Genomic DNA, 26931 nt, shown 5'->3' with positions numbered 1-26931 from the left:
GAAGATAGGGGCGCCTGGGTGGCTCAGCGGGTTGGGCGTCTGACTTCGGCTCAGGTCATGATCCCATGGTTCAGTTCGTGGGTTTGGGCCCCACATCGGGCTCTGTGCTGGCAGCTTGGAGCCTGGAGCCTGCTTCGGATATTGTGTCTCCCTCTCTCTGCCCCTCTGCCTCTTGCGCTCTGTCTCTCTCTCTCAAAAAATAAATAAACATTAAAAAAAATTTTTTTAAAAAGATGAGAAGACAAAGTAGCATTGAATAGGAGTTTGTGTGTTCAAATTCTAACTCTTGCATTTAATAGCTGTTCCTTTGGACAAATTGCTTAACCTCTTTAAGCCTGAGCATCCCTGAAATGCAGATAATAATAACACATTGAGTTATTACCAAGATTAAGTACGGTTATGCCTGTAAATGGCTAGTGCACAGTGAGCAGTAGGTAAAGGTAAGCTATAATGACTATTTTTATTAATTACTAGCTACACGATACAGTCCAGATCCTTCAGAAGCTTATGCTATAGTTGAAAGGGGGGGAAGATGTTTGCATAAATAGTTCTAATCAAGACAATGTGGATATGATAAGTGTACCATAAATAATAGATAGACAGTGTTCCACAGATAATAATTGCTACAGAATATAGTACAGGCAGTAGAGGAAGAGCTCATATCCAGCTCGGTTGTTCAAGGAAGACCTGTGAACCAATGCAAAAACCTTATTCCTGCATTTGTGATAGATGTCACTGGTCAATCGTGGAACTCTTCTTTTTTTCAGTTTCAAAAACTTGAAAAGTGTTTAAAATATGTATGTATAATAAGGCAAACAAACACACAAGTAACCACTCACACAAGCAGGTACGGAGATCCTTATCAGCACCTCTGGACTCCTTGCAATACTCCCTACAGTCACAACTCTGTTTCCTCCACTGTCCTAATTTTGTGATAATTACTCCCTTGCTTTTCTTAAATTACATCTTCTAGATATTCATCTCTAAACAGCGTGGTTTAATTTTGCAAGTCTCACCGATTCTGTTTGCCAGGGTTTGCGAGCTCTGACCACGCTGATGCATCTAGCTCTGCCTTGTTTCTTTTCATTGCTTTAGGGCCCATTTATTAATTCACCACAATTTACTTATCAGTGTGAATTTTGTTATCAGTGGGCATTTGGGTTGTTTTGAGTGTGGGACTAAAGCAAACTATGCCACTGTGAACATTCTCATCTGTGCGCACTAGCATACACATGGCCAGATTTCCAGGGAATATACCTAGTAGCGGAATTGCGGGGTGAAATCTCCTTTACTGTTTCCGAAACGATATTAGTCATTTGTACCCCCACCAACAATGTATGAGGAGTTCATTTTTCTACAGCCTTGCCAACATTTAATATGGTCAAATTTTTCATTTTAACTATAGTTTTATTTTTAACTGTTTTAATGTAAGCTATTATCATATTGGCTTTAATGTGCATTTTCAGATTACTAATGAGTGTGAGGGCCTTTACTTATTTTTACTGAGCATGTAGATATATTCTCTTGTGAAGTACCGATCCTGAATATTAGTTATCTTACTGATTATATGTGTTAAGCACATGTTCTCTTACACTGTGACTTGTCTATTTTTATAAATATTTTCTATTGGTTAGTAAAAGTTCTTAATTTTACTGTGGTTGAACCCATTTTCTTTTATGGTTAGTGCTTTTTCTATCACGTTGAAGAAAGCCTTTCCTACCCTAAGGTCTTGAAGATATTCCATTGTATCATCTTCTAAAAGCCATAGTTTTGTCTTTCATATCATGGTCCAAAGCCATCCCCATAAAGCCAGTTTTTATATATAGTGTGATGTAGGGCACAGTTTAGTTAAAAATAATAGATAGGGGCGCCTGGGTAGTTCAGTCGGTTAAGCGTCTGACTCTTGATTTGGGATCAGGTTATGATCTCACTGTGAGTTCAAGCCCCTCATTGGGCTCTATGATGGCAGAGTGGAGCCTGCTTGGGATTCTTCTTTCTCTCTCTCTCTCTCTCTCTCTCTCTCTCTGCCCCTCCCCCTCTCAAAATAAATAAACTTAAAAAAATAGATATGCAATTTCCATATCATCATTGATTGAAAATTTTATCCCTCCCCCCCTGCAACCACACACACTTATTTTTCAAAAATATATATATTGAAGATTTACCCCGTATCAGACAGTCCTAAATGCTTCCTATGCAGAAAGTAGAGAGGTGACATTTGAGCTGGGTTTTTAGTGAATGAAAATGATCATAATTAGAGATGGAAAAGGAGGCATTTGTGAGTGTGGGGAGAGCAGGGTGGAAGAACCTTCCACATGGAAGGGACTACTTCAAGACAAAAGAGAGCCCAGGAATGAGTGAGGCTTCTTCAGAAGGTGGTGAGTGTAACAGTTTGGCTAAACCAGAGTATTTATGAAGAGAGTAGCTGAAACAAAGCTGAAAAGAGCCCTGGATGCCCAACCAAGGAGTTTGAACTTCATTCTGAGAACATTTGGGAACCATGGAAGGTTGATTCATAGGCAAATGATGTAATAGAGCAGCTCTTCAGAAAGACTGGGCCTCTAATCCAGGGGCAGGGGAATAAGGGCCTGCGATGTGGTAGCAATGCCAGGAGTGTTGAAAAGGAGACAGTTGTCAGACGTATCATGAAGGAAAAGTGATCAACTTATGGCCACTTATTGGAGAGAAAATTAGAAGTTAGGGATTCCTTCTTTCTGTTTTTATGCTGATTTCACAAGGGAAAGGCCAGTGTGGTGCTAAGGAATTTGGGATAGCTAGTGAAGCTGACATTTTCACATATGTCCCAGGAACTAGATGCCCAAACCTTCCTCAGACCCCCAAATGGCCCATTATATGTGCTCATTTTTAGAACTTAGTGTGGGGTTTCTCCATTTTGTGGACTCTGGGTTACCAGAGAATGCCTGAGATTTGAATCTGGATTCTCAACCACTACAACTAATTTCATAGATCCCCTTTATGTTAGGTAGATTCAGCCCCCTGCTGCCCTTTGATGGAGTGTGGTTTTTGAAAAGCCCCTAAGGAAGTAATGAGGAACCATATTGAAAACCTCAGGCTTGCTTCTCTTTTGTTTTACCAGAATATTTTGGTTACCGTGTCTTGGGAAATGAATAACTTTAAGACATAAATATGATAATCCTTCTCTTTTACCAATATCAATTCATTCTTTCAAACAAAACATATTTTAGTACTTATTAGGTATCCAACATTGCACTGGACCTGGGGAGGGTAACATTTAAACATAACATAATCTCTGTCGTCAAAATTCAGACTTTGGGTTGAACTTCTAGAAATGGCAGCTTAGGTAATTCAGACCAACCTTCTGCTCCTTTGGAGCCGTTTATCCCCAGGAGGCATCTGCTATTCTAGAAAAGATCACTGAGAGCTAAGAAGCCAAGCAGAGCTTTTAATAGCCTTGTAGGGCTAACAGGACAAAAACTGGAATGTAGGACCAAGGATGGGAGGCGGGGGGTTTGGGAGGCTGGTAGACTTCTTCAAGCTTTTAGACCCCACAGGGATGCAGTTTAGAAGTGAGGGTGAACCAGAAATAGACTTCAGGGGTCTCACAGGGACTGAAGCCTAGCTTCAAATTATCTTAATCTCTAATTGGATTAAGGTGATCTAGGATAGTAGTAGCTAGAAGCAAATTTAAGTCCTCTCTAGAGGAAGATACTATCACCCTAAGCCCAATAGTTCTCACTCACCATTTTGTATATATACAGTGCTTATAAGAAAAACAACATACCCACAGGAGATCCTTGTAATGGTTATCAGACAAACTTTAAATTATTATGTTTAATACATTTATGAAATCAAATGACAAAAATTGGAAATTATAAAAAAGAAACAACTTAAAATGGATCAAAGCTGTAAATGTAAGAACTTAAACTTTTAGAAGAAAACAGGTATAAATCTTTCATCTTGGATTAGGTAACATTGCTTAGATAAGACACCAAAGCAGAAAATAGGCATAAATCTTTGTGACCTTAAGGGGTTAGGTAACTTATCTTAGACATGACACCAAACATAAGCAATAAAAGAAAAAAAATACATAAATTGAACTTCATCAAAATTATAAACTTCTGTGCCTCAAAAGATACTATCGAAAAATTAAAAAAGACTACCTGTATAATAAGAATCAAAATACTTTTAAACCATCTATCTGATAAGGATGTAGTATTCAGAATATATGGAAAACACTTACAACCCAACAACAGAAAGACCAACAACCCAATTTTGCAAAAGGCAAAGGGCTTGCATAGTCATTTCTCCGAAGAAGGTGTACAAATGGCCAACAAGCACATGAAAAGATGCTCAACACTGTTAGTCCTTAGGGAACTGCAAATCAAAACCACAATGAAATACCACTTCATACTCACTGGGATGGCTATAATTAAAGAAAAGTAAGAAAAGAACAAGTGTTGGCAAGAATATAGAGATATTGGAACCCTCAGATATTGCTGGGGGGATTGTAAAATGGTGCAGATGCTATGGAAAACAATTTGGCAGTTCCCCACAAATGTAAACAAGACTTACGCAAAAACTTAAGCATGGAGTTACCCTATGACCCAGCAATTCCATTTGCCTATATAGATACCTGAGAGAATTGAAAATAGGCCAACACAAAACCTTGTACATGAATGTCCATAGTGGCATGATTTATAATAACCCCAAAATGGAAACAATCCAGACATTCATCAGATGATTAATGGGTTTAAAAAAGTGTGGCATATCCATACAATGGAATATTTCTCATCCACAAAAAAGGAAATAAGTACTGATACAACATGGATGGACCTTGAAAACAATATGCTACGTGAAAGAAGCCAGCCACATGTTCTATGTTTCCATTGATAGGAAATACCCAAAATGGGAAAAACCCATAGAGACAGAAGGTAGATTCATGGTTTCCAGCAGCTGGGGGTGGGGGTGGAGGGGTGGGAGTGAGTACTAAACAGTTATGAGATTTCTTTGTAGGGTGATGAAAGGTTCTGGGATTAGATAGTGGTGATTATTGCACAACCTTATGGATCTACTAAAACCCACTGAATTGTACACTTTAAAATGGTGAATTGTAGTATGTGAATTTTATTTTTATTAAAAAAAGGAGGACTCAGACAGATTTTAGCACTGAAAAAAATAAAGTAACTAAAAGAAAGAGCTCAATGCATGGATTACACAGATTAGACAAAGCTGAATAAAGAAGTAGTGAACTGAAAGACATGTTGGAAAAAAATGTATCTACTGAAGTTTAGAGAGGTAAAAGGATGGAAAATGCAAAAAAGAGCATAGGAGGCCTGTGGGACATGGTGAGTGGGCCTAACATGCATACACGTGAAGTTCCAGAAGGAAGAGAACAAAGAGAATGGGTAGAAACAATATTTGAAGAGATAGTGACTGTGAATTGTCCCAAACTAGAGAAAGACTTCAAGTTGTGGGTTGAAGAAGCATTATGAGCCCCATGTAGGAGAATCACAAAGAAAATTAAAGTGGAGGCGCATCCTAGTAAAATTGCTGAGAACCATGACAGAGACCATCTAAATCTTTAACACAGCTCGAGAGGGGAGAAGGCACATTACCTCCGAGGGAGCAACAGCAAGGTTGACAGGTGACTGCTCAGCAGAAATAGTGGAAGACAGGGGACAATGGAATGAAAAGCTGAAAGAACTGTCTTCCAAAAATGAAAGTGAACTAGACATTTTCAGGCAAGTAAAAACTTGGAGAATTTATCACCAGCAGCCCTGGACTAAAAGGAATACTCAACGGTATTTTTTTTTTTTAATGTTTATTTTTGAGAGAAAGAGAGACAGAGCATGAGCAGGGGAGGGGCAGAGAGAGAGGGAGACACAGAATCCAAAGCAGGCTCCGGGCTCTGAGCTGTCAGCACAGAGCCTGATACGGGCCTTGAACCCATGAACCGTGAGATCATGACCTGAGCTGAAGTCCAGTGTTATTCTTTATGCAGGTGCCCCTAAATGTTATTCTTTATGCAGAAAGAAAATGATCCCAGATAGAAGCCTTGAGATGCAGGAAAAGAAATATTGTACATCTAAATGAATATTGACTGTTAAAAAAATAATAATTTCAGGTGAGGTGATAAGCAGATATAAAATTAGTGTAAATGGCAGCAATAGAATCTATCTGTAGGTGCGGGTGGGGAAATAGGTTTAATAATATTGTGCAAAAAGCAGTAAGAGTGTTGATTTATATTAGACTTTGACAAGTCACGGGTATGTATATTGTAATTTAGGGTTACCACTATAGAAATAGCACTGCTACCAATCTAAGAGAAGATTCAGTTAGTAAGAAATGGCCCCAAAGAAGGTAAGAACAATTCTGGTAAAGGCAAAACTGTTGGGATCTAGAACAACAGCAATGGCTTCCAGGGGTTAGGGATGCAGGGACTTTGACTATGAAGGGACAGCATGAGAGATTGGTTTTGATGGATGACGGACCTGTTCAGTGTTTTAATTGTGGTGGGTTTCTCAAAACACATAGAATATACCAAAAGGGTGACTTCCACTGAATTTTTAAAAATGGAAAAGAAAAAGAAGATTAAAAAATAAGGGAAGGAGGCTCTGGAGATACGTGGAACAAATGGCATATAGCCAGTTGGTGGATTTAAACGCATCAGTTAATTGTAAGGGTAAATTGACTCGTGTAAAATTAAAAGATCGTCAAAGAGATTTTAAGCAAAACTGAATTATATGTTGCTTATAAGAGAAGACACATGCCTTAAGTATAAGGTTATAGAAAAATTTAAAGCAGAATGATGGGAAAAGAGAGCCCTACTAAAATCAGACCAAGTGGATTTTAATTCGGAAAGTATTATTAGAGATAATGGTGACATTTTCACCAGAAAATGGTATATACTTAATAACATAATCTTAAAATATATAAGTCAAAAATGAACAGAATAAAAAGAAGGAACAGATAAATCATCAATCCCAGTGGGAGATTTAGTTCACCTGTCTTGATGAATAATTAACCAATTAGACCAAAATAAATTAAGTAAAGATACAGAGATTTGAAAAAACAGCTAGCAAACTTTGCCTGAGTGACCTATATGGGCACTGTGCCTAACTGCAGACAGATATACATGCTTCTCAAGTGTACCTGGAACATCTTATAAAGTCTGAATCAAAGAGGAAAAATCGAAGCACTTAGGCGAAAAATCAGAGCTGGAGATTGGAAGTTGCCAATTTCAAACTCTGGACATTTTCCTTCTCACAATTCAGTGATTTTTCATCAGGAATGAGGTACTGGCGACAGGGAAGGTGCCCTCCTCCAGGGTATAGGGTTTTTTTTCACTGTCTGCGGAACATGCCTGATGGGAGTGGCAACGTGGACTGAGTGCTGACAGAGACAAGAGTTTGCACACCACCTCAGTGTCCGAAGAAAGTTGGCCAATCCAGGTCTGCACCCAGCCCCAAGGAAATGCATTCCAACGCTGTGCCAATAGGGAGCTCTACTTAGTCTCCTAGAGTTGATTTAACGCAACCCTCGGGTCCAGCTCTGGCACCTGCAGTGTCGAGAAAATGGTCTCTCCCTTAAATGAACCCCCTGGAGGTTCTTCTCTCTCAACAGTGGGATTCTATGGCATCTCCAAAGTACTAAAACTACACAGATCCTTCAAGGAATTGACTTTGCCTCTGGGTTCCCCTTTCTTAAAGCATTTAATCAGCGATTTTCCCAGTGCCCCAGGCATTTCCTGTACGGGTGCTGCTGACTCTTTTACTTCCTACCAGGCCGCCCTCCTCTCGGTGTTCACGCTGCCGACTTTCAAATGAGCTCTATTAATTCCTGTTCTTCCAACCTTTTCCCAGCCATCTGGGAGCCACACAGGCATTCTTCCCATCCCCCAGCTCCTGGAATTCCTTATTGTGGGAGGGCATATGCTTGCAAGCACCTTATCATTCTGGCTCCCCCCACCACCACCCCCCACCGCTGCTTCTTGCCCAGTTCCAAGCCATTGATTGTTTTTTCTCCCGCGTTCATTTTACAGTTGCTGAGAGATTTGTGCTCTCATGTTGCCTGTTTGCCTTTGTGTCTTTTGTCCCCTGTGTCCTGGCCTACCCAGGGCACCACAGTTACCTAGACACCATTTCTATGACTTTAGTGTCCTGCCTGGGAGATCTTCAATATGACCTCAAGAAATGCTTTGGCACTAGAGATCAGAGCCTGAAGACAATTATTACACTTCTGCTAAAATCATTATCCAGAAGAGTTAAAGATGGAAATTTGCCAAGAAAAGGATCACAGTGGTGATTTAAGAAATGAAGCCTCAGACTTAGTTGTCTCTTTCCTTTTAAAGGATGTTGCCTTCAGCTTATTTTCTTAGTACTATAATCGGTCATTGTAAGAGATAGAAACAGCCATAGGGGAACATTCAAGTTGTTACAGGACTGTGTTTTAGTCTGTGCCATCTGAGATCTTGGGAGAGCAGAGGACCTCCAGCCTCTTCCTGGCCCCCAGCCCCATCCCATGACTCTGCCCCAGTCCAGTGGGAGTCAGTCTTATCTGAATTAGGTGTTTCCATGGCAAGAGGTTCTGGTTACTTGCAACAGAGCAGAGCGAGCATCCGTGGAAGGTAGGAACTGAATCCACAGAGTTCACTGTCATGCCAAGGAATGGATTTTCTCCCAGGGCCACTAGCATTACTGTGGTTATTAAGTCTGACTAGTCAGACATTGCAGAACTTCTGGAAAAACCTTAAGGAAATGGCTTTCAGAAACAAGTGCCCTGGAGGAGAAAGCCCCTGGATTTCATTGAACCAGAACTTGGTAATGGGCAGTCTTTGACTTTGCTGACCCAGGCAGTAGGGGGCTCCTACCTCCCGACATTTAATTTATGACCCCAATTGAACGAAGTCCCAGTTGCACAGTTGAGAAGGATTTTTTCTGTTTAATCTTCCTGAAGGGATAAAAAGTAATTCTATCCTCCTTATTTTCCTTCTATACCACATCTCTACCCCCTCCCCCCCTCCCCCAATTTCCTCCTTTTGGCTCAACACCTCTTTGTTCCCTTCTCAGGAAAACTGCATATTTCTCAGAGTCATTGTTACTTTGGTTCTTACTGGCACCACGGAGAATAGATTGCGCAGCAGCAGGCATAAGGAAAAGCAAAGATTCTTCTTCCCTGTATGTTGATAGAGCTCTTCCATCTGAGAGATTTAGCTGCATCCCTGCCTGGGGATTAGCTTCCGGGACGTTCCCAGTTCCACACATCATGATCATTAATGTGTTCCGAGGACACATAAGGAGCACAGGGCGGTAGAAAGACCGCTCAAGTCTGTGTTAAGAGGACTGGATTCTAATATAAGAAGAGCTCACGTTTCTTGAGCATCCTAAGTGCTAGGTTCTGTTCGAAGGACTTTACCTGGATTATCTCATTATTACCCTGTTTTGCAGATGTGGAAACTAAGGCATGGGGCAGTTGTAGTTTACCCAAGGTCATGCGATCACGTAGTGGAAGGATTCAAATCCCGCCCCACCCAGAGCCTGCATGTTTCTTCACCCTCTTCCAGTATCGCATGTGGTCCTAGACAGGATACCAAACAGCTGTGTGATCCTGGAAAAGCCATTTCACCTTTTTTGCGCTCAACTGTGAGGGAGCGTATGTGGGCAACTTCTGATGTTTCCGCTTTTAATAATCTGCATGAAGAGAAGGCAACTATATATTTTTTCTTGTTGTTATGTGAAAGCACAGCGTTTAAGCTAAAACTTGATCTAATTGATTCAACGGCTTGTTACTTCATGTCTCCATTACAGAAAGCAGTGGGCCAGGCACCACAGGAGACAGAGAGGTGCTTCAAAAATTGTAATCTAGTTTTTGTTGTTGTTTAGTCTAAGTAATCCAGATAATTAAACAAGAATCTAATTGAGAAACCAGTTGTGTTAGAAGGCGAATTCGGAGACAGGTATTGAGTCTCAGACTATCAGGTTTCGGACATTTTCTTCTAAGTTATGACTCTCATCACTGGGAGCGCTTAACCAGACCCGTTCACTTCGAAGTGAAGGAGCCACTGGTGAGATTGGTTTTTACAGGTGCTGACAAGCTCAAGAGATTCTTTAAAAGTGGAATGTGCCCACTTTGGGAGTCACTTATAATGAAGCAATGTCATTATAACCTGAAATATCTATTATCACTTAGAAAGGCAAATTCAAAGAAAAGGGATATGCTGTATAATAGCTAGATTTTTTTTTTTTTTTTTTTTTTTTTTTTTTTTTGAAGTCGGATTTCTGTTCTGGCGCACTAGATTCATCATCTAGCTTGCTCTGGGGTTAGGTTGAAGTGCGGAAACCTCTTTGCTGAGATAGAAAAAAAATACTGGTCTTGAATAGAAAACTGGCTTAAGAAATTCCATTTCTAATAATGCCTTTGAGACTGCAAGAATTGTGTTCTGATAGTTATGGTAATCTGACATCAGATTAATGTCCATCTTTCTCAGTGGATTGTAAATTTTAAACTGTTTTGTATACCGCCGTATTCCCAGTCAAACCACAAGTGCTTGACACATAATAGGCCTTCTATAAATATTTTGCCAACAGACTCTTTATTGCTCACTCCTTGAAATCCAGCATTTTCCCCTCGCCAAGATCTAGGGATTGAACTTGCTTCCCGACATCCGATCAGCCACCTTGAGAGGGCGAGTCATTTAGTGCTTGTCTTGGTTGGTGGGCTCCAGTCCCTGACCCACTATTTTCTTTATTAATTCTACAATTACAGCGTACCCAGTCATTTTAAACCTGTGTATAATGATTCATTAATGAGTTGTAAACTGCACTTAGTGAGTTATGACTAACGTAAAAAAAAAAAACAGGAGAGAAGAGAAAAGAGTAGGCATGAGCAGAGTGCACTGCGCATAATAAGTACTTTTATTGTAGACACACTATGATGTACTGGATTGCAACTTTAAAAATGTGCATTTTGAAATCCCGGTCTACCCTGTCTTTAGAAGGCAAAAGCACTTTAAGTGTCCCTCTTAGGCCAGCTCCCAGCCTACCTCTCTGTAAAAGTTCTGCAATTCAATATATTTTGTATTTTATACTACCTTGGGCTCCCCGGAGTATTAAGTCGTAACTGGAGCACAGCCTTCCTGGAGCCCTCGCGTGGTATCTTAATGAGCGCATGCCGAGTACAAAGAGTCCCTCTGCATATACACAAGTGTTGCGGCCGGGGGAGAAATCTAGAAATCATTTCTGAGCTCTCACCTCCAGGATCACCACCCTCCCTCGCCCACAACTTCACACGGCACCACTTGTTTAGATGGGCTGAGGCGGGAAGGGGAAAGGCCGGCCAGTGTCCACCGTCCCCTGCCACCGGACCCACTGCCCAACACCCACTCCTTTTACCCCTGTCCTCCCCACCAATAGCATTTCAGGCGAAGCTCCAGCCCATGGAACTTGGCCTCTCGGAAGTGCCGAACGAGTGCCCCTGAAAACTGTCGCTGTGCATCTGGTGGCGCTCCTCCTGCTGCCAGAGCTTGTATAGGGTTCATGTCCCTTTCCTCTGAAACCTGTGAATGTAAATTCAGTTTTAAACTGGATCTTTTAACGGTTGGCCTCAGAAGTATCTTTGGGGGTGGGGGTGCCAGCACTGGTGAAGGGAGATACGTGCCCTTGAAAATTGGATTCTTTTCTGGAAAACTGCTGACACGGGCTGATCGGCAGAGAGCAAAATGACCCTACTGTTTCTACCTGCTGACAGGCTAAGCCTTGCGATGGGGCCGAAATTAGCTCTCACCACATGGCAGAGGCATGCCTTCCTCTTTTTTTCTTCCATACAAACAGGGTGATTTTGTGCCTGTGAAATAATACGGCTTTGTGGTGTAGATGTAGTGTCAATGGAATAGGCCACGAACAATGGCCCGCCCACCCCACTATTCTGCTAAGCAAAACAGCTACAGACAAGGTAAGAGGTAATCTCCCGGGATGAGGACCAGTTTGAAAGCCCTTTCATACTGTGCGTTCTTTGGGAAATGCTAATAGACAAAGCCATCCAAGCTCAGGAGATGTATCCATCCAAAGAAGAGTGACCAGCCTTGGCGTCAGGCAGCCCAAGACCGAGTAGCCTCTTTCTTGTTCCTTTGCATTTCTGCCGCTGTCCCCTTTCTTTGAGTGAGGTGGCTTTGGAAGATTCCAGTCTGGGGGAGATGCGGCTGTGCGTTTCGTTTGTGTCATCCGGTGCTGTTCTCTGTTGGAAAAGGAGGATTCCCTGCCCGCTTTGTAAAGGCACAGCTGGCAGGAGCTGTAGCAATCTCACTGCCTTCCGGATCAGCTCCACCCCAGCAGCAGGCAGAGTGGGGGCCCCGGGAAACACGCTCTGGCTGGCGCAGTTGTGGTGAGTTTCAAAATAAAAGATCCCCGCCTAAGACACCATTGCACTTCCTATCCCATGGAACCCGCATTGTTAGCTGTGCCACATCTCTATTCTAAATTTAGGCATCTTATTTTTTTTCCAGGCAAAGATTACTATGCAAACATTTAAGAGAAAAACTTTGCCCAAAGTAATTTTTCCCCTCGACTTCTATTTGGTTTCCTGCAATGTTTAGATGACTCATTCTCTTCCAAGACATTTTAAAGAAAAGAGATGCAGGCTGTGTGATAGGGCACAAAGACTGCTCTGTAAAGTCTCTTTTTCTTCCCTGCCTAGAAACCCGTTGCATGTTTTTAGGAGGGAACGGAAGAGCCCTGCAGACTTCATTCTCATCAGGTTTTGTTGTTCCCAGGATTAAATGTCCCTTTTGTCTTTGGGTGGGGCCCCCTTGTAGCTTCCCAGCTACAACCCTTCCACAGTGGCCGGCCAGCACGGAAGCCCTTCCTGGCACGCTGGGGCCACGCTGTCCCCACGCTGTCCCCAGAGGCACACAGTGAAGGTTTCCGAAACAGAGAATGGGTGGCCTTTGAGCATCCGAGAGAGGAGAGGGAAGCACTGGCTAGTCCCTGACTCTCTACTTGTGTCAGAATTGTTCCTGATTGCCAGGGGCTCTCTTGGACACTTTGACTGGGCTAGCTTCACGTGTGTTCCCAGCCCAGCCCTCAGCCACAGGGAGCCGTAAGTCAGAATCCGCTTCGGCAGCCTGTTCAAATAAACAGGGATAATAGTTGAGTCGGTCCTTTTCCAACTAATCGGTACACGAAAGGAAACATCTGCCTGGGCTTAATTGCTTTTTTATTGGTTATGCTTTTTTCCCCTCCTCCCTTCCCCTCCCCCCCTCCTCCTGCGGCTAAGTTATTTAAGTCATGGGTGAGCAACAGGGTAGAGGAATGGGAGCTTTCTCCAGGAACCTCTACCATTTAAACACAAGGAGGCAGTAAGGGAGGATGGGTGGCTGACAAGGGAGTTGGCTTGGAGGCCAGAGGGCAGGGTGTTTGGAAGTGATACTCGTGGTCACTTCCTGGCCTTGTTGCTGACTCTGGGGCTGGTTGGTGAGTCATTTTGCCTCACTTCACCTCCTTGGATCTCTGCTGCTTCAGCGGAGCTCAGCTCCCTTCATGATAGGAAGGAGAGGCTGGTATGTGAGATTCTAGATGAAAGGCATTTCCTTTTGTGGCTTCTTCCAGTGGTTGAGGGCATTGAATGAGAGACATTTGGGAATGGTAAATTTAAGACTGGCAAGATACGCTCGAAGCCATCCATTTTGTAGAGCATCTCAGTCCCGAAGGGGAACTCGCTCACTATCTCCTACTGGGCGGAATGAAGCCAACCAACCATACCCTGAAGTGGGCAATGGTTGAATCTAACGTGGGCTCAAGAAGCCAGGCAAAAGATCGTGAAGAATCAGAGAATGGCAGAGGTTAGGAAGGGCCTTAGGATGTGTTAGCCTTTCATTTTACGGAAAGGAAAAGAGAGGCCCAGAGAGAGATTAATCGTGTTGTTCAAAGTTATCTTCTTGATGGTGGAGGAGCCAGGAATAGGAGAATCTTGTGATTGCTCATTCAGGGCTCCTTCCGCCCATTTCCACACAGCCAGGTGTAATGAGTCCGGTGTAGCCACAGCAAAGGTCACACATGTTATATTCCATAATTAATTCCTTCGTAGAAAATGGCAAAGCATTAAAGAGAAATGAAAATGGCTCATTACGATCAAAAGGACTACCAATCACAACAGGACATCATGTCAACCTGTCAAGAGGAAAAAAGTGAAGCAACATGCACATGTGCTTCTGGTGCATCAATGAGTAGTCTTCGACTCAGCAATGTTACTTCTAGGAGAAAATAATGAAAGGTGTGTGCAAAGCTTATGCACAAAGTAACTGAATACAGTGTGTTTTATCATAAAAATTTATAAGCAAAGTAAATGTCCAAGAATAGGAGCTACGTCAATATAATCTTTTATAATTTTCTGGAAGAATAACATGTAGGGAACTATTTATAACATTTATTTAAGTGAATAAGTTAAGTTCCAGTGTGTATAATGCAACCCCCATTTCATGAAAATCATACCAAAAAGATTTGAAAAATAAAGTCTAGAGGGGTGATTTCTTAGTGGTAGGAATTAAGTTACTTTTTCTTTTTTGATGTTTTCTACAGTTTTCTTTTGTGTGTGTGTATTTTTGTTTTTCCAGTGTTCTTATTAATTACAATACATATACTCCTTTTGTAATCAGGAAAAAATGGTTTTATAATCATACATCTTGAAAAAGCAAGATCATAGAGGACTATGTTTCTGACATGCAAGAACTCTTCCTTTCTTTGCCCGGGAGCTGAGCGGTGCCATGGGTAGTATTCTTCCTTTTGTTAGAAGGTCACTGTTGGTATCTGATTTGTAGGAAAGAAATAGAGCTGGCAGAAGATAAAATGAGGGCTTCCCCTCATGACGCAGTGATGCCAATCAGTGTTTTAGCCCCTGCTCCCTTGGGCTCGGCAAAAAAAACCCAAAAACAAAACCAAAAAAAAACCACTCAGTATAGAAGGCGTGGCTCTTTTTTCCTTCCTGCTTCTTCATTCTTCTTTATTTCTGCTATTCCATCTGGGTGGTGAGATGCCAGCCCTCAATGGCAGCAGCAAAGAACCCAAGAGCCACTGCCACTTAGGATTGGCCAGTTGGAGACCCCTTAACATCCATTATCAGGATTGAGAAGCATTAGCTAATCTGCACACCAGAGTCATTATTGGGGTACTACTGCCCTGGGGGGTTGGGGTAGAAGTAAATCAAATAAGACAAATAACCCCTTCCTGCTTGGAGGTCTTTAGTCAGGTACTTTGAAGTCCTTGGATGTTTATATGCTTCTTTCTCTCTCATCCTATTTCATATCTGACTTGCATCCAGGAAGTCTTGATTCTCAGGAAGGCTCAACTGCAAGTCTCAGAGAAACAATAGTTGCTAGTTAGGAGGTGGCTTTTAGGCCTGCTCTTTGGAGACCAATCGAAAAATCAAAGCCTCTACCCACTTGGCCTCCACATGATTGCCTTAGCTAGGCTATAGAAGGGGCGCATTTCATTTTATTAAAACTCTTTGAGTAATCTGACCGTAATTGGGTCTGATCGGAGTGGTTATCTGATTTGCTGGATTAAATAATGGGCCTTAATTGAGTCTGTGTTAGTTGTAGAGCCAGTGTTGCTCTTGCCTTTGTCGCCCCCTCCTCCCTCCTTCTATTTCCCTATTAACCTTCATTTCTTTTTCCTTCCAGAGTAAAGAAGTCGGCCAGCAACTCCAAGATGATTTGATGAAGGTCCTGAATGAGCTCTACTCGGTAAATTATATGGGTGCCTGGCTCTTTAACAAGCGGAGGGAAGCAGCATTTGGCAGCTTGTGGCCATAGTCACATCAGCAACAGAACTGAGCTGAGGTTGAGGGCAGTGCATGGTCCCCATTGGGGGTGACTCCACCCATTTCTTTCTTCACACTCTTACTTTAAATCTGAGTGAGCCAAAACAACACTCTCAGAATAAGATCCCTCCTTGGCTGCGCGAACTAACTCTGCCTTCATGGGGGCATCATCGCCAGAGACCAGCCAAGGCCTCTCATCAGTACAACTGACTCCCATTAGCAGCAAACCAGGGACCCCAAACCTAATGGCAAAGAACATAGTGTGCATTGTACCATTAATATGTGTCTGTTGGAAAGGACTTGATGTGCAAGGTTTTGCATCAGTTCTTGCATTGATCTATGGGTTTGAGACGAGAGCGGGTGCTCTAGAGGGAAGCACAGAGGCTTAAATGCCCCCAATCTAAGGGGCTGATTCAGGCAGAGAGAGCTTTGCACCGACTCCCTGGGGTTTTATAAAGGCCAAACCTCAGTGAAGAGGCAGGCTTCAGGTTTGGAGAAGAAAATACAATCTGTTTTGAAATGACTGGCACTTTAGGCACATGATGCCTGTGGCTGATGCGTTTCTTCAGGCACTGGAAGGTGGTGGTGGTGGTTTTCTCCCTAGCCGTGTTTAGTTAAATATAATTAGAACACATATGCACACCAAGGAAATTCCTGTTGCCGTACAAGGAATATTTTGATTATACAGCTAAAGCCTTTCAGGACCCCCTTCTTCAGCTGGCCTGTGCCCGGCCTTTGCTGTCAGTCTCTGGGGTTGCCCCCCCATCCTGTTGTGAAGGTGAAATTGATTTCCTGTGTTTACTTGCTTATTCACTGCATTTTCTTTTCTTTTCTTTTCTTTTCTTTTCTTTTCTTTTCTTTTCTTTTCTTTTCTTTTCTTTCTTTCTTTCTCTTTCTTTCTTTCTTTCTTTCTCTTTCTTTCTTTCTTTCTTTCTTTCTTTCTTTCTTTCTTTCTTTCTTTCTTTTCCTTCCTTCCTTTTTTCTTTTTCTCTTTCTTTTCCTTCCTTTTCTTTCTTTCTTTCTTTCTTTCTTTCTTTCTTTCTTTCTTTCTTTCTTTCTTTCTTATTCACAGGAAGACAGGCAGTGGTGACATGCATCACAGGCATTTGGGATCAGAGAATTCCATGTTCTTGATCCAAAAGCCTAGGTGTGGCCATTTTGTCATGGCAACTATTGAACAAGTAAATAGGGTAGAGTAGTCATCAGACTGGTCTCCAGTGACTCTCAGTTTGTTTGGAATTCTGCTGTGTGACTCTTCTGCTCTGAAGGAGAGCAGATAGATGGTACTCTTTGGTTCAACTCCCAAGTTTTCATTTCTTTCAAGTGCAGTTAAAGCTCTTTATAAAAACAGATGCGTGTTGATGTGAACCATTTACAGACTAGATGTGTTTTCCTGAACCCTGTTGTCTTTGTAATGCTTTACTTCTGCTCTTTATTCTTAGAGCATCTTCTAGGCTCCCATATCCTGGCAAAGAATTCACTAAGATAAAAATTTGACACATTCAGTCATTATATGAATCTTTTTATTTTTTTGCAAGTATCTTGGGCCTCTGCTCTTTATTCTTTCTGGGGAGGTGCAGGATGAATAAGCAACAAACTCCAAACTAGTTCAAACCCAGTTTGCTGCTTCTACAGTGGGACTTGGGGTAGCAGTGAAAGAACAGTGTCTGAGGATCCATTGGCTTTGCTCAGAGTCCAAGATCTCCTAATATGCTATGATTTTTAAAAAATAAATAAGGAAGGGGCACCTGGGTGGCTCAGTTGGTTGAGTATCCGACGTCAGCTCAGGCCATGATCTCACAGTTTGTGAGTTCTAGCCCCACGTCGGGCTCTGTGCTGACAGCTTGGAGCCTGGAGCCTGCCTCGGATTCTGTGTCTCCCTCTCTCTCTTCCCCCCCCCCCCCCCGCCCCTGTCTCTATCTCTCAGAAATAAACATTTAAAATAATAATAAATAAATAAATAAATAAATAAATAAATAAATAAATAAAGGAAAGGGCATAATTCATGCAGGAATGAGGAAGAAAACCAGGGAACTTGCCGCTCTGGTTTGAGGGGGCTGAACTGGCAACTTGGACTGTGGTCTTCAGGCAGTCCAGCATTGGCCAGTGCTTTCCTGCTCCACACAGAGCTTAAAATCTTCCTGCTGGCATGCAAACTGAGAATTGGCTGGGCATGGAATCTGTTGCCATGAGATGAATTGGTATACACTCTTTTTATTTTTATTTTATTTTTTATTGAAGCATAGTTGATACACAATGTTATGTTGGTTTCAGGCATACAACATAGTGATTCAACAAATCTACACGTTATGCTGTGCTCACAAGTATGGCTACCATCTGTCACCATACAACACTATTATAATACCATTGATTGTATTCCCTATGCTGTACCTTTTATCCCTGGGTACACACTCTTTTAATTTGTCAATTTGTCCAAGGCCAAAATTAAAGTTTGTTCTTTTCCTCTAGCAGTGAGAAGGGAAGAAAGAGTAGAGAACACTGGAAAGTTCCAGGGAAATCAGAAGGGTCTAGTATAGTGATTTGCAAGCATGGTGATTTTTTTCTCTAAGGGGACATCTGGAAATGTCTGTAGACATTTTTGGTTGTCACAACTGGGGTAGGGGTGTGCTAGAGTTCATGATGCAACTAAAATCCTATAATGTATGGGGTAGCCCCCTGCAACAAAGAATTATCTTGCCTAATATGTCAATAGTACCAAGATTGAAAAACCTTCATCTAGTGACTAGAATCTTCTGAAGTAGGCAACCCAGATTCTACCTGATCTGCCACTAGTTATATGATCCTGGGGGATGTCCCAACCTCTATGACCCAGCTTTCCACATACTTCATATACTGAGATCTCCAGTCATACTTCCAAAAATATTAGGCAGTAGTTAAGGGTCAAATAAGTTTGCAGATTCTATAGGCCATTAGCAAGTTGAGAGAACAGAATTATGAGTTTCTTCCTCTGTGGGGTGAGATAAGTGTAGGACTGGCCCCAGTCAGGCACCATGGCATTAGGGTGACTGACTATCCCAGTTTTCCTAGGAATGAAGGGTTTTCAGGGGCATGAAACTTTGAGTGCTAAACCTAGGGAAGTCCTTGGTAAGCCAGGATGATTGGTCACCCTGCATGGGACGATGGTTTCATCAAGTAGTTACATGGCACTATTATATGCTGGCTTTGGGAAGCTACTTGCTGAATGTTCTCTATCCTCTCTCTGTCAAGAGGAGTTAAGAGGAGAACAAAGGAGATCTTATAAGGAGGTTTCCCCTTATTTGCTTTTTGGGAAGGCAGGAAAGGGCCTCTTGTTTCAATGGCCCTGTGGGCAACGGAAGTTATTTGTGGGCATGGAATAAAGGAAACCAGGGATATAAGGAACCCACCATATTCAGTACTCTCCTTAGCTTGCATCTCCCCTATTGCCCAAAATATTTCTTTTTAGGAGACTGATTACCCAAGGGTTTATAATTTAAGTACTTTTTAACCTTGATGATCCAAGGGGCAGGGCCTGAGTGTTCCCCAATAAAGATGCCTTTGGGCAAGAGGCCCAGACTCACACCATAAGTGGCCAGCTGCCCCTCTGTACTTCCTCTTTTCTGCCTGAAGGACCTTTGATTTCCCTGACATGGCATTCTGTGCCAGGGGTTGCGTCCCACAGCTGCCATTCAGAGAGCAACCCTAGTGAGCATTCTCTTCCATGTATTTTTTCCTCCATAATGAATTGGCTAGTTTATAGGTTGTGGCATAAGTGGTTTTCATTTTCAGACCGGTGATCCAGGAATGCCTTTGAATTTGGGGCACACAGCTTCCCAAAGAACTCTGGAATTCTCTGCCTTGGTTGTATCTGGAAAAGCTCAGCAAGTGCCCACAGGAAGGAGGCTATGTGGGGGCACTGAAGCCACATGGATTGGCTAAGTAGGAAGAGTCAAGTAAGCCCTAGAACTGAGAAAGCAAGAAGAGGTGTTGGGACACAGGGGCTGTTGTTACCCCAGATGTTTTATGCTTCTGTGCTCCCCCTGAATATATGACTCCTTGAGTTGGTGCTGGAGCTGTCTGCTGGCAGAGCCACTGCAGACTGGTATTTAGCACCTGCTCCCTTGAAACCATGTCTGTTACTAGTCCCCCAACTCTGCTTGACTGTTTGTCTCCAGCAGTAGGCACTAGGGATACAAAGACAAATAAGAGATATCCCTGAACTCAAGGCATTTAGTTTTAATAGAAGGGAGAAAAGTAAAGCAGCAAGTACAATATGAGGTGATAACTTTTACATGTCTTTCCAGAGGAAGGGCACGAAGTCCGGCTCCTTAGAAAAGTATTTGAATTGAATCTTAATTGCCAAGAGCTCTTTATTGTTCTCTAAATGTTCCTTTTTTGCTGCATTCTGTTCTTGTTTCATGATATAATGTCTTTTAATTTTTCATTGATCTCTCTAGGGATATAATTGATTATTTTTGAAGTTTTTTCCCTTCTGTATACTTTCTGTTCCCTCTAAATTGCTTGTTTTGGTCTTGGCCTTTCATATTAGATGTTTTCCTTAAATGTTTGGTAAGTTTTAGCTGCCTTCATATTTTAAAGTGAGGCAGTGTTGGGGCACCTGGTGGCTCAGTTGGTTGAGTGTCCGATTATTGATTTTGGCTCAGGTCCTGATCCCAGGGTCATGGGATTGAGCCCCACATCGGAATTCCACACTGAGCATGGAGTCTGCTTGGGATTCTCTCCTCTCTCTCTCTCTCTCTCTCTCTCTCTCTCTCCCTCTCTGCCCTACTCCCCCCATTCGCATGCATACTCTCTCTCTCTCTCTCTCTCTCAAATTAAATAAAAATTTAAAGAAAAAGCAAGGCATTGAAAAGCTTGTTGGAAGTTCTGGTTAACTAAACTTAACCTTTCCTCCCAACTAATCCAGCTCTCGTCCTATTCAGAGGAAGACACTGGTGCCTAGTGGCTAGGAATGTGGGCTTTGTGATCTGACTGAGGTGTGTCCTTGGGGAAGCCCTGATAACCAGTATTACTAGGTCTTTTATCTTGGATGGTCAGATTTCCTAGACAAGGCTTTTCTGACCTCCTGCCTATTCTGAGGTCTGAGTTACGAAGAGGCTGAGGCCATTACAATATTCAGTATAGAATTTTCAGTGATCCTCCTGTTTTAAATTCAGTACCCCTATCCTCAGCTGAGCCCAGTGTTCCCAATCCATAGATTCCCTATAAAAATAAGACTCTAGTCCTTCACTGTGGAGGGGGAGGAGTTGAGATCTGATAGTCCAGTGATTCTTGGGCTTCCAGCAGTTTCTCTTGTTTTAGCTTCACCTTCATCCCACTGCCACCAGTTCCCCTTAGAGCTTCTGTGATATAAGTCTGGTTGCTTCTTGGCTGTGCCTACTTTTGGTTTAAGGTTTGGTAGATATTTACTATTTGCCTCCCTGATTTTTATGTGTTGCTTTCATTCTTTTTGTTTTCCTCAGTTTATATCTAAAATAATAATAATAATAATAATAATAATAATAATAATAATAACTCTTTTCTATGATTTTAGTGTGGCTTGGAGAGAAAGCAGAGTTAAAGGCATGAATTAAGATTTAGTTTTTTTGAAGTAAAGTGAATTCTCTTCCTAGAACTGAGAATTTAGACTTCTGAGTTTTTTCCCTAGTTTGTATTTGCCTCACTATGTATATATTTCTCCAAGTCCTATCTTGACTTCCCTATTTCTCCAGTTGTTTTGGCCTCACTTATTCAAGCTTTGGCCTCTGGATACCTCAGTTTTGCATTGAGTTGAAAGATACTAGTTATACTTCTTCCGTATTTCCACAAAGGAGAGATTTAGTGTCATTAAGTCATTGGGGCAACCACGTTGATTGTAAAACTACTACTGTGTAGATGACACATTTCCCAACTGTGGAGAAGAGAAGAAAACACAAAAGAAGAAGTGATGCTTACTCTTAAGAATTCATAGTTTCTTAGATGAGGTAGTATTTTACTCTTTTAAAGAGAGTTCTTTAGGGGCGCCTGGGTGACTCAGTCAGTTAAACATCCAACTCTTGATTTCAGCTCAGGTAATTACCTCACGGTTCTGAGTTCAAACCCCACATTGGGCCCTACGCTGACAGCACAGAGCCTGCTTGGGATTCTGTCTCCCCTCCTTGTGCTGTCTCTCTCTTTCTCTCTGAAAATAAATAAGCTTTAAAAAAAGAGAGAGTCCTTTAGTGGAAAGGAGCAATAGAAATCACTGATTCTAATTATTATTCATAGTGTCTCCTCTTTATTTATCATGCATCTTCAGGAAATGGAAAACTGCTTTCTTAAAAATCATTCATTTTTGTAACTGTTCATTCAAGCTGTTGAATCCATACTCAGATGAAAAGAAAGAAAATATGGCCTCCTGAATACCCTTCTTCAGACAGGATAACAGATGCCTCTTCCTCACTTCTTAGCCGGGAATCTGGAAGACCGTTTGACTTACTTAGAAAGGCTTTTAATGCTACCAGTTAAATATCAGTTCTCCTGTGTAGAGAATATACAGAGTTGATCTTATTATGGGAAGTGATGTCAGGTCCAAAATAAGGTGAAGCTGATTTAAGATACTCTGTATCCAAACTGAGACCTTTAAACTCTAATGTACTTTGATTTTGTCAATGCCCCAATATTCTTTATTCTTTCCACCACCTCTAGCTGATCCTAAAGAATCAGTCCATCCATAAGGTCCCTCTAACCCAGGATTTCTCAGCCTTGGCACCATGGACATTTTGGGCCAGACAACTTTGTTGTGGGGGCTGTCCTGTGCCTACGGTGTTTAGCAGCCTCCTGGCTTCTACCCACTGGATGCCAGTAGCAAGCTCCCAAGTGGTGACAATCAAAAATGTCTCTGGATTAGCCCCCAGTTGAGACCACTGCTCTAATATGAAGCCATTAATAAAACCAGCTCCTCTTTGTAAACCTGCCTTGACTGAACTTAACCTTTCCTCCCAACTAATCCAGCTCTGGTCCTGTTCCAAGGAAGACACGGGGGCCTAATGGCTAAGAATGTGGACTTGGTGATCTGACAGACCTGGGTTTGAATCCTGATTCTGCCATTTACTAGCTGTGTGTCCTTGGATGGGATAGTTTGACTCCTTCAGCCTTGGTTTCCCCATATTTACAAGTGGAAATAATCGCATCTTTCACAGAGTTGTTGTAAGGGTTAAGTGAGAAAACACGCATAAAGCCTCTGACACACAGCACGTACTAATAAGTAAGTGCTAGAGGTTATTATCAATATAATACCCGTACTCTCCTCTGTTGTTCACTCTGCACCCCCTGCCCCCACACATATGCACCCAGCTACCACACTCTGTTTCTCCCTCTCAAGGAAATCGCACGGCACCAAAATGTCAGCACTCTTGAACTTCAGCTTGCTTAGTTGCAATCAGCACTTTTAATTCCTAGATAGGAGCTAGAGGCCCCTGTGTGGGGACAGAGAGCTCCAGCAGGGAAGAGTGGGCACCTTGTGGCTGGAAGTATGTTTGGGAGAAAACACACACAAGTCCTAGGCTTCCTGGCCTCCTCATTAAGAAAAGAGATTGGACTCCCAGACGGTTGCTTCGACGGGGAATTTGAAAACGATATTTCTCTCCTTTTATATATTCCTTCCTATGGCAGCTCTCGTTTCACCTGATGTGGGTTTTATTCCTTCTAGGCTCTTACCTGAATTATTGTGTGGGTCTATAGTCTTCTTAGGGTTGTTTTCTAGACCACAGGGTGGCTGTAAGGATGAAATGAGAAGACGGGTGTGTAGCACTCAGCACAGAGCCAAACGTATACTAAACGCTCAGTAAATGATAACTGCCATTTTTATTGCTGCTGCTGTTCTGGTTCCCGTGAGAAAGGGCGTTCGATCTTCACGAAGCAGACCAGACTGACCCCTAGAATGCTAGAGCAGGAGAAAGAGCTTTTGGAGCCTGTCTCCTTCCGTATTTTGTATCTGAAATGTCCAAAAAGCAGACTGCTCCACAGGCAGTGCTGCCTTCTTCAGGGTTCCTAACCAGCCAGGGAAAGGGCTTTGCTCTAGGGATCTGAGTGGTGGTGGTGTTTCCTGCGTGCTTGGTGTTGTGAGACGGCTAAGCAATACAAATTACTTAGCCAATATAAAGGAGTAATGATTACAAGTGTTAATAAATAGAAGTGAATAATAGATGATGGGAGACGGCGAAGTCATTTTAATAATAAGACATATTGGCTCAGTTCAAGTGCTGCTTTCCTGTGCTTTGGAGTGGTCTTTAATATACAATGTTTGCTGAACCGAACACTTAAGAATTTTTCCCTTAAGGGTGTGAGGGTATTGCTTCATGTGGGACATGAATCTGAATCTGTCAGTCTGTAAAGCAGAACTTGACCCCATTGGCTTGACCTCTGGGGGTGGGGGCGGGGGGTGTCTTGCAGGTCATGAAGACATATCACATGTACAATGCCGACAGCATCAGTGCTCAGAGCAAACTAAAGGAGGCAGAGAAGCAAGAGGAGAAGCAAATTGGAAAGTCGGTAAAGCAGGAAGACCGGCAGACCCCGCGCTCCCCTGACTCCTCATCCAACGTCCGCATCGAGGAGAAGCATGTCCGGAGGAGCTCAGTGAAGAAGATTGAGAAAATGAAGGAGAAGGTACGTGTGCTTCAGCAGCTTAGGGGCTGGGGACGAGCACTGTGGAAGTCAGGACCAATAGGAGTTTTCCAGTAGGTGCTGTGAAGAACAGAACAAGGTAACTCTGGTTCCTTTGGGGCCTAACAGCCAAAAGTCAGTCCTTGCTGTCTGCCCTGGAAGAAATTCTGGATACTGGAAGAACTTGGGCCCGGGGCGGAGGGCTCCTAGTTCTTCACCTGTAGCAGATTCACAAGAAACCATAGAAACCTTTCCCAAACCTGGGAGAGGGACTGCACATCTAGGGTTTGGCTCCACATGTCCCGTATTCAGGGGCAGAGGTAGTGACACCTTCTTCTGGACGGTGGCACAAGGATAGAGGATGGTATTTGCAGACAGAACCAAAGTGGGACATGTGTCTAAAGTAGGGAGCCTCATTAACCTTTCCTGGATTGATCTACATTATGCCCTCGAATCTCATTAAACAGAATTAGAACCCAATTTAAGGCAGACAGCGCGTAGGGAGTAGCAGCACAATTGTGGTTCTCGAATGTACTGTCCTTTCATCTTTTAGAGAACAAGCTCCCCTTTAAAAAAAAAAAAAAAAGCAGAATATAACTTTTGTTCTCTTTTCAGCGCCAAGCCAAGTATACAGAAAATAAGTTGAAGGCCATTAAAGCCCGGAATGAATACTTGCTGGCTCTGGAGGCAACCAATGCATCTGTCTTCAAGTACTATATCCACGACCTGTCTGACCTTATTGATGTAAGTGCTTAAAGCTGGGGGCTCAAGGGCACGTTTTTCCTGGTTTTAGAGAACTGGTCAGGTGTTCGTTCCCCAGTCCTGTTGCCCCGGCATCTTGGAGCATTTGGAGAAGGATTACGAAGATAGTAGCCACAGCCTGTTAGGGGTTTTGCCATGTACCAGGTACCAGGTGAAGCCCTCTTTGTCTTTTTCAGGTCTTACTAGAATCCTGGGAGGAAGGCACTCTTGTCTCCACTTTTACAGTTTAAAATTCCGAGTTTAGATGACTTCCTCAGAGTCAGCTAATAAGTGACAGGGGCAAAATTTGTACCTAGGTCTGATTACTCAACTCATGCTCATAACTGCAATGCGCTTCTGTCTCCAGGGAATACTCTCTCACATCAGCTACTTGCACATAGAAGTGAGTGGAAAGAGCTAAGGAGTTCGAATGCCATGCCTTATATTTAGATGGCACTTAACGTCTCCCACTGCTATTTCACGTGATGGTCATATTGCCCTCTGGATCAGTGTTACCACCTCCAATTTGAAGATAAGGAATCTGGGGCTCAGGAGGCTTCCCTGCCCCCAGTTACACTGCAGATGAGGGTCCTGGTCGGGAAGGCATCCAGATGCCCCTGACATATGGCCCATTCTCTCTGATACGTGATACAAAGATGACGAGAGCAGTAGGTAGCTAGGCGCGTGTGTTTTGCTTGGGGCGGGCACGAGGGATACGCTTTGTGTCTTTGGCCTCATGGGTCAGCCTTGGCCAGTTTCTCCTGCTGCTTTTCCTCACACTTCGTGGTTGAGTCTTGTAGTCTCTCCCACCCGCAGCCTCCCATCTGGCCCGGTTCCTGAGCCAGTCCTGACCGTAGCTGCATAAATACACCCTTCCCTCCAGTCTTTAAAGTGGAGGGCCTGGAGCCGGCTGGCTTAGTGTCAGCTGCCCAGCCTCCTGGCCTTCAGGTACACGGGGCTGGCCTTCTCTCTGAGGCCTGATGTTTGCCTCTAGCTGTTAGCAGGCAGCCACTGGGCTTTACCAGCTTCTGGCCACCCCCTGCACACTCGTTCGCCTGACGTGGTTTCTCGTCTACCACGCCACGTAGGGTCTGGTCTAAGATTCAGGTCATCCCGGCCTTGTCACTGAACTGTTTTGGAACTCTGCCTTGCTCCCCTCTCCCTGACCTCTCTCTGGCAAACAGAACTAGACTAGATCATTGGTACTTAAATCTGGCCTTACATGCTTGGGGAACTTTTCTAAATTAGTTCCTTCGGGGGCTCCTGGGTGGCTCACTCAGGGAAGCATCTGACTCTTGGTTTCAGCTCAGATCATGATCTTGCAGTTTTGTGAGTTTGAGCCCCGCGTCAGGCTCTGTGCTGACAGCATAGAGCCTCCCTCTGTCTGTGCCCCTCTCCCGCTCGGGCTGCTCTGTCTCTCTCAAAGTAAACAAATAAACTTTAAAAAAAATAAGTAAATAAATAAAATCGTTCCTTCAGCCGGGGATTTTTGATGCAGTAGATTTCAGCCTCTTAATGCCCTGAGTGTCATTGTCTTCCTGGGTAAGTGGAGCCCTGATCCCTACTCAGGCACCGCTTTGTTCTCTTTGCTTGTTGAAGCCAATCTGAACACTGTCCTTCAGCGGAGGTCGGAGCCCTAAACAAGATCCTTTCTTCTCCTGAGAGGAATGGCTCTTCTCTGTTGGGGCAGATGCCTGTTCTCAGCACAAGGAAGAGAATCCTTTCTTATGCTCCATTTCTACTATGTATCTCGCGTTTGGTGGAAAAAAAAAT

The 26931-nt window shown here is 43.0% G+C and overlaps 1 protein-coding gene across 11 annotated transcripts in view; it reads left to right on the top strand.

The window, feature by feature from the left end:
• The window catches only part of SRGAP2 (SLIT-ROBO Rho GTPase activating protein 2), a 232785-nt gene that overhangs the window by 138393 nt on the left and 67461 nt on the right, over positions 1-26931 (top strand). For 10 of the 11 annotated variants that reach the window (XM_015069962.3, XM_015069964.3, XM_015069963.3 and 7 more), the window contains 3 exons: positions 15653-15715; positions 24205-24420; positions 25033-25161. In XM_015069962.3, coding sequence (XP_014925448.2) covers positions 15653-15715; positions 24205-24420; positions 25033-25161 — 408 coding nt within the window. Of the gene's footprint in view, positions 1-10287; positions 12361-15652; positions 15716-24204; positions 24421-25032; positions 25162-26931 lie in introns of those variants that run through there. The other variant, XM_053209188.1, reaches the window with a different exon arrangement.

This window comes from Acinonyx jubatus, chromosome E4, assembly GCF_027475565.1.
Source record: "Acinonyx jubatus isolate Ajub_Pintada_27869175 chromosome E4, VMU_Ajub_asm_v1.0, whole genome shotgun sequence".
In the NCBI taxonomy this organism is placed as follows: domain Eukaryota; kingdom Metazoa; phylum Chordata; class Mammalia; order Carnivora; family Felidae; genus Acinonyx; species Acinonyx jubatus.
The sequence above is the reverse complement of the archived record's forward strand: the minus strand, read 5'-3'. Positions and strand labels throughout refer to the sequence as shown.